Source organism: Elephantulus edwardii, unplaced genomic scaffold (genome assembly GCF_000299155.1).
Source record: "Elephantulus edwardii isolate Elephantulus edwardi_28Jun2011 unplaced genomic scaffold, EleEdw1.0 scaffold00317, whole genome shotgun sequence".
NCBI classification, from domain to species: domain Eukaryota; kingdom Metazoa; phylum Chordata; class Mammalia; order Macroscelidea; family Macroscelididae; genus Elephantulus; species Elephantulus edwardii.
The window spans coordinates 459,794-476,569 of NW_006400067.1; the positions used below are offsets into that span (position 1 = coordinate 459,794).

Sequence of the window (16,776 nt, forward strand, 5' to 3'; positions counted from 1 at the left end):
GTAGATGTTCATTGAAATGAAAAATAAATAAATTAATTTTTTTTAAAAAAAAAAGATTACTTTCTGGAACCAATCAAATAAACAGACACAAAAAGGTTGAAAAAAAACAAACAAAAAAAAAACCAAAAACCACTTCACGCAAATCTATCTTTACTTCGCATCTGAGTTCCACTCTATTTCTGATTTTCTGTCTCTCACAAGGACTGCACCATTTAGGGGCCACTGAAATCCAGAATGATCTGTATTCATATCTTTACTTTAGGCCCCTCTGCAGGGATCTTTATTCCACATAAGAATGGATTCTGTGGTTTTGGGTGGGTACATGCCATGGGGAGGGTGTCATCCAACCTACTCTATCTCAGAACAGTTTCTGTTCTTTTTTTTTTTTTTTAATTTAGGTTGTTTATTTTTCATTTCAATGAACAGTTTCTATTCTAAAGCATTTGGAGTCTTTTCAGGATTCTGCAATTACTCAGCAACTCCCTGCTTTTGCTTTCAGAATACGACTTCGTCTCTGCCTACGAGGTTGACCGGAATGGGGATTATGTGTCCCATGAAATCGCGCACCACCAGCGGAGGAGGAGAGCAGTTGAGGGGGATTCTCTACACATTCGGCTGAGAGGCTTTGGGCAAGACTTCCACATGGATCTGAAAACGTCCAGCAACTTGGTGGCTCCCGGGTTCATCATCCAGACCCTGGGAAAGGGAGGCACGAAGTCTGTGCAGACGATGGCCCCGGAGGAGTTCTGCTTCTATCAGGGCTCCCTGAAGGCCCTCAAAAACTCTTCAGTGGCCCTTTCCACTTGCAAAGGTTTGGTGAGTACTGATTTTTCTTTTTCTGAGATGAAGGTTCAACATCAGAGCTTGTAGCCCAAGGACGTGACACCAGATGATAAGTCCAAGTCATAGAAAGAAACAGAAGGTGATAAATGGTCAAGAAGAAAGTTAACGTGAGAAACTATATAAACATGCACTTCCGTTCCTTTCTTCTTTTGACTTTCATAGAAGACATAACATGCATAAAAAGAATAAAAATAATGTATTATAATACCCGAGGTAAATTCTGCAGAAGTGGGATAGGTATCGTAAATACTGACTTATCATGCTGATAATATCAAATCATATATTCATTTTATCCACTTCTCTCCCTCATCTGTTTCAATGTCATGTACATTATTTATCCCCTCTTTTCCTAGTTTTCCCCAGGCCCCATGTCCATCCTGTTTTATAACAGTGGAATTATGGAGTATTTGGCATTTTGTGACTGAAATATTTCAATCAGCATAATGTCCTCTAGAGTCACCCATTTTGAATAATATTGCATGAGTTCCTTATTTTTCAATGCTACATAGTATTCCATTATATGAATATACCACAGCTTCTCTATCTTCGTTTGTTGATTGTTTCCAACTCTGTGCTATTATGAACAAAGCAGCAATAAACATGGGTGTACATATATCTGCTTGGGTGGCAGTTCTCGTTTCTTTGTTAATTTTAGTTTATTAATTTTTAATGAACATTGCAGAGATTTTGGATTTTCATTCATTCATTGTTGCACTTTTTTCTTTACCCGCCCCCTCCCCCCCAGTTAGCTCTTCTCTTTGAAAAGCAAAAGATAAACTTCTTCGTTGGTACACAGTCCCCCCCCCGCCCCCACCCCTGCCCCCTCAAAAGCACTCCACTATGCAACTTTAATTCTGGATTCCTGTGATAATCATAATATGCTATCATATATCACTTTTAAACTGTTCTCTCCCTCATCTGTTTCAGTTTTTTAGGGTATATTCCCAGTAGTGGAATTGCTGGGTCAAATGGTATTTCTATTTGCAACTTTTTGAGAAAGTGCCTTACAGCCTTCCACAGTGGTTGCACCATTTTACATTCGCACCAACAATGAATAAGGGTTCCAGTGTCTCCACAACCTCACCAGTATTTGTTATTTGCTGTTCTGTTAAATTTTCATATTCTTACTGGGGTGAGATGATGTCTCATAGTTGTTTTGATTTGCAGCTCTCTTAGAGCCAGGGATTTTGAACCTTTCTTTATGTATTTGTTCACCATCTGAATGTCTTTGGTGCAGTGTCTATTCATATTCTGTGCCCATTTTGCCATTGGGTTGTTTATCTTGTTGTGGCTATAACATTACATCTAGTTGATCAATGACATTTATTACAGCATCTTATCAATCCTCACGGCCTCTACCCTTTCCCTTCCTCCTACCCTTCTATCTACTAATCTCTACTCCCCTCCTCTTCTTATCTTGGTAAACTCCTCTGTTTTTCCTGTCCATGAGTAAACCTTTCTTTATATTTTCCCCCCAGTGGATTGGTCACACACATCTTGTTCCAAATCATTAATTATAATATGCAAAATATCTGATTGTGCATTTCACACTGCCCTTCCCTTTGCTTATGTGAATGAGCTCTTGTTTTGAAAATGTACAATAGGATGTGTGGCAAGTGGTGAACATAGTAATTTCTCAGGGTTGCTGTGATTCATTGGTTCATTATCAAATCTATAGGTCTTTATTTTGAGATGTAAAATTGTGTTTAACTAATCATTATTTGATGAGTTGCAGGAAAGGCAGTGACAGATGGCATTTACAGTTCACATGGTAATAGTGTGGCTGGATAACAGAGCACTGAGGACACTCCAGGGGACTTGTGTGCCCATGGCAGGGAGAGCCCTTTCTATTATTATATAGATCTGTTGGTGCACTTACCACTTTCCTAGTATCTGATCGAAACATTAACTCCCATCTCCAGAGGTCAGTTTAAAGATGAAGGTGACCTTACCCAAGCCATGGTATTATCAATTGCTTCACATACATGGGAAAAGCGGACAATGAATAAGGAAGAATCAAGAATCCTTGGTGCCTTTGAATTGTGTTGTTTGCCAAGACTTGCAAAAGAATAAACAAATCTGTCTTTAAAAAAGTGCAAACAGGATAATGAACTTCCTCTTATGTACTTTGTATTTGTTTTCAAAAAGGAGGAATGCTTGGGAAAAATATCATGCTGGGGAAAGTAGAGAGTCAGCAGAAGAGAAAAAGAGTCTCAATGAGATGAACTGACACTGCGATTGCTGCTGTGGGCTGGAACATGGTGGAGAGTGAGGACGACACAGCATACGGCACTGTTCTGATCTGCCGTTCACAGGGTCTCTAGGGGTTGCAGTTGACTGGAGAGCACCTGAAAAAATAGGAGATGTGGAGAATAGAACTGAATACCCCAGGGACTGCTGAAAGAACAGTCAAGGCTGTCTTGGAGAAGGTGCAGCCAACACCTTGCTTCAAGGTGCTTCTTAGAGGCAAGGCTCGTCCCACAAGCTTTGGGCATGTTGTTAGGAGAGGCTATTCCTTGGGAAGGGATGTCATGCTCAGACACGTGGAGGCTCTAGGAAAAAGAAGACCCTCAATGAGATGGACAGACACCGTGACTATGGTGATGGACTCAAGTATGTCAGAGATAATGAGGATGGCCCAGGATAGGACAGAGTTCAGGTCTGTTGTCCAGAGGGTCACTAGGAGTCACATTTGACTTGACAACACCTAACGATAAGAACAGCAATAACAGCAGAGTGTTGACACCTGGTCGGGTGAAGACTCCATATGTCTCCCTCTGACACTGGTTGTTGTTAGGTTGTTAGATGCTGTGTGGTGACTCACTCGCAGCGACCCTTGAGCAACAGAAGGAAAGCATGGCCAATAATGCGTTGATTGGGTCCAAAGTGGATCCAAAAGAAAAGACAATCATTGGGCATTTTTGCTTTTTTAAACTTTCTATATCCTACGGAAAGAGAATAGAGTAGATATTTAGTTTTGGGCCATAAGTTACTAACAGAGACACAGATGAGCAAACCTTGACTAAGAATTGAAAGCTACAGTGAGGGTAACGTTGTAGACTTTACTATGTGAACAAGTATGGAAAGGCATCACAGACCTCATGTCTTCTAAGTTTTGTTCTGTTGTTTCTTTTTCTCAGGTGCTCGTGTCTGATGTCAACATTATGTTCATAACTACTTCCTCAAAAAAGATAAAATCTATACAAGTGCTAAATCCTGTAAAAATGTTTCTGAAGAACTGAAGTTCTGTCTTCTAGTGGGGTTCTGCTGGGAAAACAAGTATGTCTGTCTTGCAGAGGGTGAAGCCAAGTCTCTCCTTGGAGGCTAGGATCTTGAAGCTCCACCTCAATTACTTTGAGCACATGGCCAGGAGAGATTGGTCCTTTTTTTTTCTTTTTTAATTAAATTTTGTTAATTTTAATGAACATTTACAGAGATTTTGGGTTTCCATTCATTCATTGTTGCACTATTTTCTCTACCCTCCTCCCCAGTTCATTCCTCTTTTTCTTTCCCCGCTTTGAAAGTCTATTTTAATTGTCCAGTTGCCACAGTGCTTGTCAAAGCCAGTTCTGATTAATCTCCTTTGTCAGTGTGTGCTGTGCCATTCCCTATCACTTCTCTCTGAGAGAGAATTCACCCTGATTCATAAGGAAAAGGGGACGGCGTATTCTCTTAGCTACTTCCTGCTGAAAAGGGATGCTGTAGGTTTCAGGGTGAGGATCTTCTCTCACTACTCTAAAGGGTGCCTTTGGCAGTAGGAAACACGTATATTATTATGGAGATTGATTTTGGAATTTAGATGCACTGTTATCAATTGTGCTCATATCCTTCAAGATGTATCATGGAACTGTTGCAGCCTAGAAGACACAAATTTAACTAACAAGAGATTGGTCCTTGAAGAAGGACATCATGCTCAGAAGGGTGGAGGGACAGCGCAGGAGAGGGAGACCCTGGATGAGATGGATTAATACAGTAACTGGGACGATGAGGGCTGATGTGTTGGCGTTAGTGAGACTGGCTCAGGACAGAGAAGGGTTCAGAGCTGCTGTTCATAGGGTCATTATGCATCGCAGGTGACTCAACCAATAACAGTCTATGACAGGTTTGGAAGCAGGAGTGGCATCTACTTCCTAAACAACTTGCCTCCAGAAACTCTATGAACTTCGATATATGTCGATAGTTGTAGAGGGGCTTCAGGCCTTTTTTTCATAGGGTCGCTATGGGTTGTGCTCCACTTGAAGGCAATCAACAACAACAACAACGGTGGGGTTTTTGTTGCTCACGCGTCTATTGTCACTTATGAGAAGCTTTTGGTTTGAGAATAGCTACAATGAGGAGCTGACAGGCAGAGGGTAGGGGTTATTTGGCATTTTGAGTATAATAATTATGCGCCTGATCCCTTCCACAATCTCCTGAGAGAAACAAATATCCCTTCCTTATGTGAAAAGGATTTGGGTTATAGCACACAAGTGAGGGTATCTCCGCTTTAGCTTCAACAAAGACATTGACCAGAAATGAAAGCCATTGTGGGGAGCCACGCCCTGCTGAGCTCCGTAAACTCGGGTTTATTGGAGAGAATGAGTGAAGCGCTTCTCTCTTCTAGGTAGTGCGGCGTCCAACAGAGCTCTGCCACTGGGATCTGTCACATGAGTATGTACAACAGCTGGCGATGTCGACGTCTCTTTGAACTGAATTGGAATCGGCACCTCCACTTCTCAATGTCCAAGGACAAGAAAGATAAAGAGGAAAGGCATTATCAGTTAGCAAACATAAGATTTAATCCTGTGTGCACTGAGATACACACTTGTACATCTTCATTACATATCTTACTAGCAGTTACTTTCAGTTTCACTGTAATTTGTAGATCATCACTGTAAACAGACTTGAGTTAGATTTTTTTTTCTTTATTGTGAGGTTTAAGGGCATTCACTCTAAAATCTGACAAAAAATATTTTGAAGAATGAAATGAGAAAATATTAAATGGGAATGATCTTCAAATGGTTAAGTGGTTAAGTTTTGTTTCCTGAATAGTGGCTATCCCAAATTCATAAAGTTTAAAAAAAAAAATCAGGGTTGAGGGAAGACAGAAAAGGAGGAGAGGAATGATGTATATTGCATTGAAACAGATGAGGGAGAGAACAGTTTAAAGGGGACATATGATTTGTTCTTATTGTCATGACAGGAGTCCAGAATGAAGGCTGTATAGTGGAGTGGACTTGGGTGGGAGGGATTGTATAACAATGAAAGCGTTTTTCTTTTTCTTTTCAAGGAGAAGAGTGAATTGGGTGAGTGAGTGGGCAGGGAGAAAAGTGTAACAATGAATGATTGGAAACCCTAAGTCTCTGTAAATGTTCATTAAAATGAATTAAAAAAACCTCCAATCCTAAATTTTACTGGATTAAAAAAAAAATACTGGACAAAGTTGTGAGAACAGATATATAAAATCCTGGGTGAAACGATGAAATAAAATATTCTCCTTAATTTTCCTAGATCCATCTTACTATGTAAATGGAAACAAATGAAAGTTTTCATAGACTAAAGCAAAAAACCCCCCAAAACAAAAAAAGAAACCCCCAAAAAAAGTATGAAGAAAAGTGGCATGTCTTTAACATTAAACACTATTCTTTCTTTTGTTCTTGTTGCTTTTCCGTATTCCAGATTCAAGTGAAATGTCAGGTGTTAATCACACCCAAGCTCCTTGACAGGGTTTCAAGAAGGACTGTATTGAATAGTGTGGTTCCACTTCATGGGAATTGGGAGTCAGGAGCATCCAGCTTTGTTTGGCCACATGCTGTTCACAAAGCTTTGAAAGGTCTCCTATCTGCTCTTTTGGACATGTTTGTCAAATACTGCTTTAGAGTCGAGCATCTAGATTAAGGCAGACTAGGGAGCAGGATCCGCCATCCACTTCCAAAATAACAGGCCTCAGAGAACCCTATGAACAGTAGAGCACTTAGAATAAGGTAGCAGATACAGCACGGGGGGCAGAGTCTCCTTACTGGGAATCACAAAGGAGGGGGAACAGGAGCAAACAGACACTACCTTTTAGAATGCGGGATATGAAAAGTCTGAATGTAAGAAAATTGGAAATTATTAAGGAAGAAATGCAATGTATAAATATTGATGTACTAGGCATTATCAAAATGAAATCAGTTGACGTGGAAACTTTTGAATTAGATAAGCATCTACTATGCTGGAAGTTAAAAGGTGAAGAAAAATGAGGTCATATTTATAGTTAAAAAGACCATTTCTTGATCCATCTTGAAATGCAATGTTGTGAGTGACAGGATCATATCAATACGCATACAAGGAAGATCTGTTAATACAACTATCATTCAAATGGATGACTTCTACCAACTTTAGCAATCAGAAATCGATCAAACATGCAACCAAGATACCTTGATAATAATGGGTGACTGGAATGCAAAAGTTGGGGACAGGGAAGAAGAATCCATAGTCAGAAAGTGTGGAGTTGGTGACAGAAATGAGGTCAAAGATAGAATGATAGAATTTTGTACATTTAATGACCTATTCATTGCAAATACCTTTTATAAGAAACATAAACGAAGGCTATATACATGGATTTCACCTGATGGCCTACACAGAAATCAGATTGATTACATCTGTGGGGCAAAAAAAAAATTGCTGGAGAAGCTCAATATCAGCTGTTTAAACTAGACCAGGTGCTGATTGTGGGACAGATAATCAGCAACTCATATGCAAGTTCAAACTGAAGCTAAAGAAAAACACATCAAATCCACAAGAATCAAAGTTTGACCTTGAGGCTATCCCATCAGAATTTAAAGACTGTCACGGGAACACTGCATGGTTCAGGATCAGGAAAGGTGTATGTCAAAGATCCATCCTATCTCCATACCTTTTCATTCTTTATGCAGAAAAGATCGTTTGGGAGGCTGGATTATATGAGGGGGAATTTGGCATCAGGATTGATTGGAGGAAGACTCATCAACAATCCGTGTTACACAGATGGCACAACCTTGCTTGCTGATGAAGAGGACATGAAGTGTATGCTGCAGAAGTTCAAGGACTGTTGTCTTCAATATGGACTGAAGCTCAACATCAAGAAAGCAAAGGTTATCACCATTGGGCCAAGGCCAATTGGCTGCTTCAGATAGAGAAGAAATTGTTAACAACGTCAGTTTACTTGGTTCCACAATCAACACTCTTGGCATCAGCAGTCAGGAAATCAAAAGACAGATTTCATAGAGGAAGTCTGCTGTCAGGGACTACTCAAGAGTACTGAAGAGCAACGATGTCAGTCTGGAGCCTAAGTTGTGCCTGATCCAGGCTATGGTCTTTGAAATTACTTGCTATACTTCAGAAAGCTGGACAATGCTTAAGGAAGATAAAGAGCTGATGCCTTTGAGTTGTGGTGCTGGAGGAGAGTGTTGAACATACTATGGGCTTCCAGGAGACCAAATAGGTCAGTCCTGAAGAAGATGCTTCCTGTGGGCAAGAATTTTGAGGCTCCATCTCACATACTCTGGGCATGTGACCAGGAGGGATCAGTCCTTGGAAAAGAACATCATGCTTGGAAGGGTGGAGGGACAGCGCAGGAGAGGAAGACCCAGGTTGTGATGGATTGACTCAAGTGGAGATGTGAGATTGGGTTTGTTAGAGATGATGAGATTTGCTTATGATAGGGCAGGTTTCAGATCTGACTACTGAGTCCAAATGAAATTGGAGGCATTTTATGTATCTTTCTATTGCCATCGTCCTTTAACCTTCTTTAAACTATAGCAACTTTCTCCCTTGGTTTTGCACCTCAGTGATACCTCCTGCAGTGTCTCTCCCCTTTTACAATCATAGCCCTACTACCACCTGCTCTTCTGAATCCAGCTTGAATTTCTTTCCATTTCCTAGCCAATTTTTTTAATGCTCTTCAGCAGTATTTTGCTAGCATATGATATTAATGATGTTGTTCGATAATTTCCACAATCTATTGAATCACTTTTTGGTTTTTAGTGACATAGGAACAAATTATGGTTCTCTCTCAGTCAACTTGACCAAGTAGCTATCTTCCAAATATATTGGCATATGCTAGTGAGTACACCCAGGGCAGCATCTATCTGTTAATATATGTCAATTGGTGTTATTTCAATTCCTAGGACCTTGTTACTTAACATTGCTTTCAGTGCAGCTTGAACCTTCCCATTCATTACCATTGAAGAATTTACTGAAGAAAATCAGACTTCAGTGTACAATATAGATTGTACTTCAGCATAAAGAGAACCAGAATCCTCACAACTGAACCGATAAGCAACATCATGTTGTTGTTGTTAAGTGCCATCGAATTGTAGGGGACTCATTGAGACCCTATGAACGAAAGAATTGAACACTTGTATAACCTTCATCGTTTTTCCAGGGTCATAGGGATTCCAGAGGCAAGCTGTTTCAGGAGTAAATGCCACTCCTTCTTCCAAGCTTGTTTTAACTGGAGAGCTCCACCAAACACCGTCCACCCTGAGTGACCATTAAAGCATTTGACACATCAGTGTCACCGTGTTCAGCTTCACAGCAACCACGAGTTACTTCTGTACAGCAAGTGGGCAGACCAGGGCTATACCACTTAGAAGAAGGTTTGACCAAAAAATAATTCAAACCAGGCCTGAGGGCTGTGGATTAAAGTCACCCACTTTTGGCTTGGTAACATTATTTCTGTCCACTAGGCCAACTGAGCTCTCTGTGTGTTGTTAGAGAAAAGAATTAGGTTGGTTTTTGTTTTGGGGTTTTTTTGTTTGGTTTTCCTTTTAAGAAATCTCCTGTCCAGGACTTTACTTTAAAGGGCAGAGGAGGAAGGATGTCAGCTTAATGACTAAGACTGAGGTGTTTCTGACTCAGACCTTGGTATTTTAAATTGCTTTGTATTTATATGAAAGTTGGATGGTGAATAAGGAAGACCAAAAAAAGAAATAGTGCATTGGAAATGTGGTGGTGGTGAAAGGCATTTCAGCCATGGGCTGCTGAAAGGATGAATAGATCTGTTTGGGGTAAGGTATGGCCAGGCTACTTAGAGGCAGGGATGGTGAGACTTCATTTCACATACAAAGTTGTCAGGAAGGGACAGTCTTCTGGAAGGTAAAATCGTGCTTGGAAAACTATCGTTGTCTGTGAAAGAGTAAGACCCTCAATCAGATGGCCCAGCAGCAGTGGCGTTCATCACAGTGAGGAATGTAAGGACAGAATACAGTCAAGCAAGAATGTACCAAGGGTTGCTAAGAGATGGTGTCAACAAGAAGGCACATAACAATATCCATTACCCTCAAGACTCTCTTGGAACATATAGCTTAGTAAATATTTTTATTAATAATATATAGGACAAAACAAGATACATTACAAAGCTATTTAAAAAAAAAAAACCCAAGAAAATCCCACTTCTCCAGTTTGTCAGTTACTGTGAACAAGGCTTACTTAGAATGGAATTTGGTGCATATGAGTGTGTTAGGTTTTCATAAAGGCTTTCTCATGGCTTCTATGTTTGAAATAATACTTAACCTTTAAAAGAAGATATAATAAAGGAACACACAGCTATTACATTTTCTACTTTCCTTGGTATAAAAGCTCTATAAACGGTATCTCTTCTTGAGGAAAGGATGACTCTTAGACATTCGCACACAAGGCTCATATTGCTTCTGCCTAAATTTAATCACTCTCTTGTTTTCAACAATGTGAGGGACCTTCTCAACTCTGCAGTTCTCAAGTCTGCTTAAGAATGCCCTCCCTTGCTTTGAGACCTACTCAAGGCTCTGACTTGAATTGTACTACATTTTCTTTCCAGCCGCAAACTCTCGGGATTATCTGGAAACTCTAGTCATTGAGATTTTTCTGTAGCACCCAATAAATCCTAGGAAGCTGTCTGAAAGGCTGCCAGCTTCTCAGCTCACTCTGAAAAATGTGCCTGGGTCGAGAAAGTGAAATAGGAGTAGTGAGAATCCACAGAGGGGTGGGGGTGTAGAGCAGATAATCAGAGGGGTTTAAGAAGAAAACCATTGCTATCTGGAAAGGTCAGTGGTCACCAGTTGAAAGGGTGGTAGTCCTGAGAGACACAGGGGAATTTGGAGTGAAGTATGGTCTTGAGATAAATTGTGTCCAACTTCATGATATTGTTGTTGTTGTGAAGTTCCATGGAGTCCAGTACTACTGTTAGCAAAGCTACAGACAACAGAGTGGAACCTTGCCCTGCCCTTCACCGTCCTGTGTTCAAGTCCACCTTTGCAATCCCTGTGGGAGTCCCTCTTGTAGGTCTTCCTCTCTTCTGAGGACTCTGCTTTTCCTAGCCTGAAGTGTGCTTTCTGACAATATGCTCACACTATATGAGATAAAGTTTCCCTATTTTTACCTCTTAGGAGCACTGGGTTACATTTTCCTCCAAGGCAGAGTTGTTTGTTCTTTTGGCAGACGGTGGGGTATTCAATGTCATGTGCTGATGAGGAAGCTGAAAAGATGTATAGAGGAACCAGGCGAATACATATCTGTTAATTATTTAAGATTAAAGCTCACAGTTGTTGTTGTTGTTAGGTGTCATTGAGTCAAGTATGATCCATAGCTGTTGTTATTGTTAAGTGCCGTTAAGTTGTAGGCAACTCTTAGTATCCCTATGAACAAAAGCCTGGACACTTGGAGAACTTTCATCCTTTTTCCAGGTTCATAGGGTTTCCGGAGGCAAGCTGGAAGTAGATGCCACTCCCATAGAAACTCAATGAAACACAGATCGGAACCTCGTTCTATCCTGTGCCATCTCACGCCTCCTGACATGCTAGAGCCCATTATAGCAGTCACCTCCACCCAGTAAAGGACCTACCTCTCCATCACCGACCCATCACCTTTCCTAGCATCATATACTTCGGCCAGATAGCTGTCCTCCAACTTTCTTGGCATAAACTGGTGAGCACAGAGAAACAATTTGTAATAGAAAGAGGTGATTGCATCTTATCAGGGGAAATGAGTCAAAGTAAGGTGTCCTTTGCTATTACAGACTCCCGAGTTTCCTAGTTATTTTTCAAGTTATAAGCAAGAACGAGATTAATAGAAACACTAGATGATAAAAATCTATGTTTTTTGGTCTGTTTTATCTACCTATTTATTTATATAGATGACAAATTTTATGTTTGTTGGAGTGGGGTGACTGAGCCAGCCAGTAGGCAGTTACATGTATCTCTCTATCTCTATCTATTAGTCAAGAATCGATGCCTTATAGTTGTGTTTCTAGAGAAGTGTCTTGAAGTGTCTAGGTCTGTCATAGAGAGAATCAAACCATGTTTCTCCTTGGAGGCTAGGATTTTGAAACTCTGCCTCACATACTTTGGGCACCTGGCCAGAAGGGACTAGTTTTTGGAGAAGGACATCATGCTCGGAATGGTGAAGGGACAGTGCAAGAGAGAAAGACCCTGGGTGGGATAGATTGATACAGTAACTGGGACAATGGGGGCAGATGTGTCGGAGTAAGTGAGACTGGCTTAGGGCCGGCAGAGCTTCAGAGCTGTTGTACATAGGGTTGCTAAGGGTCGCTATGAGTCGCAGGCGTGTCAACAGCACATAACAACACATAGACACATAGACAGTTCTAGGGTGCAAACATTTGGATTCCCAATGTGGTATTGCTTTCACTGTAACACACTGGATGATACTACTTATTCATAATCCAGAGGAATGGATTAAAGGCGTTGGGATGCTTTTCAAAAGAAAAAAAAATGTGTTTTAGTTGGGGACTCAGGGTCAGATAACGTTAATGTGAGCACAGAGTGATAGGCAATGCTTCCATTTTAGTGTTTGGTGTTTCAGATGTCTCCTCAGCGGCAGGTAAGAACTTCCTTCCGCTCCACAGGGCATAGCCTTCAATATACATTCAGCGTAGTTACTTGAATACTCGCTGTAAGTGCTGTCTGAATAATGCTCTTCCTGCAGCCAGTGTGGTAAAATTCTCTTTAAGATGAGCTTGGAAGCAGCAAAGGGGCTTGATTAGGAAGAACAGAAATGTGATCCCAGTGTTCATTCTTTGGGGGAATTGGAGATTCATGTCTGGGACTGTCTAAAGAACAAGAATGTCTAAACCTACTTTTAAGACAGTGGTGGTGGAAGATAAAGTCTATCCCAGAGAAAGTCTAACAGAGAAGCCCGAGGAGGAGAGACACTATTTACAACAGGACACTACCTTCCACCATGCCTTGCCTGTTCATATCTAAGCACAACCTACATCTGGATTTCACCTCAAAATAAAGAAAATTCCTCACATCTGAACGAGTGCTTATCATGATAAATGGAGAAAAGAAAGAACTTGTCAAGGTGTAGAATAGTGAACATATCAAGGGATTGCAGCACTGTGAGAGTTGTCCAAGAGTGGGCAGTGTCCTTCTGTTTTGTTTAGGTCACTCAGAAATGTCTGCTGACTTAGCAGTATCACCAACATGAACACAATCATTTGTCCTGTGCATAGCTGCTGTTATGTTTTTAAAAGGTATGTGCAGAAAATAAGTTGTTGAGCTTGCAAAATTTGGTCTCCCACAGACTTGGGCTCTCTGATGCCTGGATCAGGTACACCTTAGTCTCTAGACTGACATCATTGCTCTTCAGTACTCTAGAGTGGTCCCTGACAACAGATTTTTCCCAGTGCAATTTGTCTCTTGATTTCCTGACTGCTGGTGCCAAGAGTGTTGATTGTGGAGCCAAGAAAACTGAAGCAGTCAACGATCTCACTCTCTTCCCTGTCTCTCATGATACTGCCACTAGGCCCAATGACGAGAATCTTTGTCTTCTTGATGTTGAGCTTCATATTTTGGGCATGTTGCCAGAAACGACCAGTCCTTGGAGAGGGACGTCATGCTTTAAAGGGTGGAGGCATAGCACGGGAGAGGAAGACCCTGGATGAGATGGAGCCATTGAGTAGAGTAATGGGGATAGGTGTGTCAGAGTCAGTGAGACTGTCTCAAGATAGAACAAGGTCCAGAGCCTTTGTACGTAGGGTTGCTATGAGTCATAAGGGACTCGATGCCGCATAACAACAACATGTACTTAGGGAACATTTTTATGACATGACTATAATTTCCAGAATATTATTCTGTAACCGGCAGTTTGGTACTTCAGGACATATCTTGAAATGTTCTTTTTGATTTTGGATGCAATTCCTGCATCGCAGACCATATGATTATCTGTTTCAGAATAATTAATACCAGTCTGTACCAGTCTATTTCAAAGCACTAACACCTTGGTCTTCGAAAATTTCATCTTTGACAACTTCTAGTTTTCCTAGATTCATACTTTCTAAATTCTAAATTATCATTAAAAGACTATATAACTATTCATATTTTTATTTCTCCACTGGCAAATAATGTTCCCAAAATCTTTTACCTATCCAAATACATAAATTCAATTGACTTTGAGTAACTATCCCTTCTCCAGTCCTGTTTGGAGCACCTTCCAATATGAGAGGCTCATCTTCGGCCTCAGTGTTAGACAACATTTCTGGGACATCCATACAATTTTCACTGTCAAGTTTTTCAGAAGTGGGTTTCCAAGTCTGTCTTCACCAAAAGTTTCTTAGTCTAGAAAATCTGCTGAAAATCTGTCCAATCATGCTGATATTTGAGATAACAGATAACCTAGCTTAGAATCCTAGGAACACACAAGCTCCCACATTATGACAAATGGACAGATGGCTGGTGGTGGCCAAGGTTCAATTATATAATAAGCATTGGTTCAAAATCCAGGACCCCATGAGGCAATGAGCATGTTTTTGTACCTATATAATGACCTTTTGTAAAGACTTTTGGTTTAAGGACTACTTTCCTGAGAAACAAGTAAATGGAGAAACCATGAACTCCCCAACATAGAAAGAAATCTGTTTCGGTAAACCTTCAAACAAAAAACAGAATAAGATTGTAAAGCACCTGAGTTGTATAATGAAAGAACGTATCTTTGGAGTCAGAAAGTCTTGTTCAGATTGGATTTCTCTCATTGCCCAGTCAAATGTGTACACATCAACACCACTGAGATTCAGTGGCCCTGAGGATGAGACAATACTCATGCAAGAACTTTGCACAGTTTTGCGCAGAGCTTGGTGCACGATAGGAGTCCAGCAACCCTGGAGTCCAACAGAGCCAGGACTGTGGGAGTGGCCCAGAGTGGGCACTGTCCTTCTGTTTTTGTTTAGGGTCACTCAGAATTATCTGCTGACTTAGCAGGGCCTCCAACACCAACAGCCATCATTTGTTCCTCTCGGTACCCACCCTCTCTTGCTGCCCTACATAATAAAGACAAAAACAGGCTTAGAAAATAAGTGCACACGTTGTCATGCAAGTGAGCTTAAACCGAGTTAAAGACCCAAAAGGCTCCGCTCCAGGGGCCTTCTGAGACAGTGGAATGGGCATTGGACTTGACCGTAGTCTATTTCCATCAAATTCTGCTTCATAATGACCTGAGAGAAGCTGGATGGGTAAAATAACACATCCCTTGAGCAGGGAAATTACAGTGCAAGAATTTAAGTTAATTATGGCCACACATATTGGGGGGGGGGGGCAGTTGCCAGCACCTGGAGATGACTCTGTGTTTAACAAGGTGTCCTAAATGAGCCAAGTGCCCAGAAGAGCTCACATCCTGACTTTGTATTCCCTCTGCACCAGGCAAAGCCTATAAACTGTGTTTTCATTTTCAGAGATTCTGTGTGTGAAACGAGGCGAGTTTATAGTAGTTCCTTCACAGATCATCATTAGGTAATAAAATATAAAAAATGATGGATTGAGGAATAAGAAGCCAAAAGAGAGAAGCTACAAGATTTTATAGCTCAGTTATTCTCCTTCCTACTTGAAATGTACAATTATGTGTGGAAGACTGGAAAGGCTGAATGCTAAGCATTTGGATATGTGAAAGTTGTACTGTGTAAATGTGGTGGCATGGCACATGACATGTTATGCTGCTCACCAAAAGGTGGGCAACGTGAATCTACGGGCTTCCCTGTGGGGCAAAGGCTTGCAGGTTCCTCCCCTTGAAATCCTCAGTCTGGTAAACTCAATGGAGGGTCACTGTGAGTTGAAATCCATACAATAGCAGGGATTTTGGCTTTGTTTTTGTTTCCTTTACTGTGTGAAGCAATGCTAGTGTCCACAAGGGTTAGGTATTATTGTCATGGCAGGAGTCTAGAATGAAGGCTGCACAGTGGAGTGGGCTTGGAGGGATTGTATAACAATGAAAGAGTTTTACTTTTCAAAGAGAAGAGTGAACTGGGGGGTGGGGTGGACAGGGAGAAAAGTGCAACAATGAATGACTGGAAACCCTCTTGGTAAACTTTCATGAAAATTAATTTTTTAAAAAATAATAAATATAACTTTGTGAATTAAAATTTTTTTTAAAAAATTGACCAATACCCGAAAGTTGGCTGGTTTACACTCACCTTACCCTCGATGGGAGAAAGATTTGCAGATGTTCTTATTCAGAGGTTATAGTGTTAGAAACCCCTCGGGCTGCTGTGCTGTACCCTGTAGAGGGGCTCTATGAGTTGGAATCTACTCATAGCAGAGGGGCGGGGTGACTGGTCTTGATACTGTGGCAAGATGTCATTTGTGGAGCATAAGCCGTTAGTCCTTCCTTAAGAAGGTCAGCAATATCGGTAAGCTATTCTTCATGAGTTATTCAGCATTATACTTTTGAATGCCTAATTTACTTTCATATGAGACATAACTAAATATTTACCTTTTTAAATTATTATACTGATTTATTTACAAAGCTCAAATATATTGTTTTTCACATTGAATCTTTCCCATTTCCTTCACCCCCCCACCCCCCACACACACACATTAAATTGTGCGACCCTATGGTTACTCCCATTTTTCTGGATCTAATAAATCATAATTCCCAACTACTATCAATCTGTTCCAGGAAATTTGAAGAACAGCTGCTTGGCCAACTGATTGGAAGAGATTA

At 40.8% G+C, this 16,776-nt stretch overlaps 1 protein-coding gene across 1 annotated transcript in view; it reads left to right on the forward strand.

Moving 5' to 3' along the window:
* Positions 1-16,776, forward strand: part of ADAMTS16 (ADAM metallopeptidase with thrombospondin type 1 motif, 16) — a 311,357-nt gene that overhangs the window by 25,654 nt on the left and 268,927 nt on the right. The window contains exon 3 of the mRNA XM_006901302.1: positions 500-816. Coding sequence (XP_006901364.1) covers positions 500-816 — 317 coding nt within the window. The remainder of the gene's footprint in view (positions 1-499; positions 817-16,776) is intronic.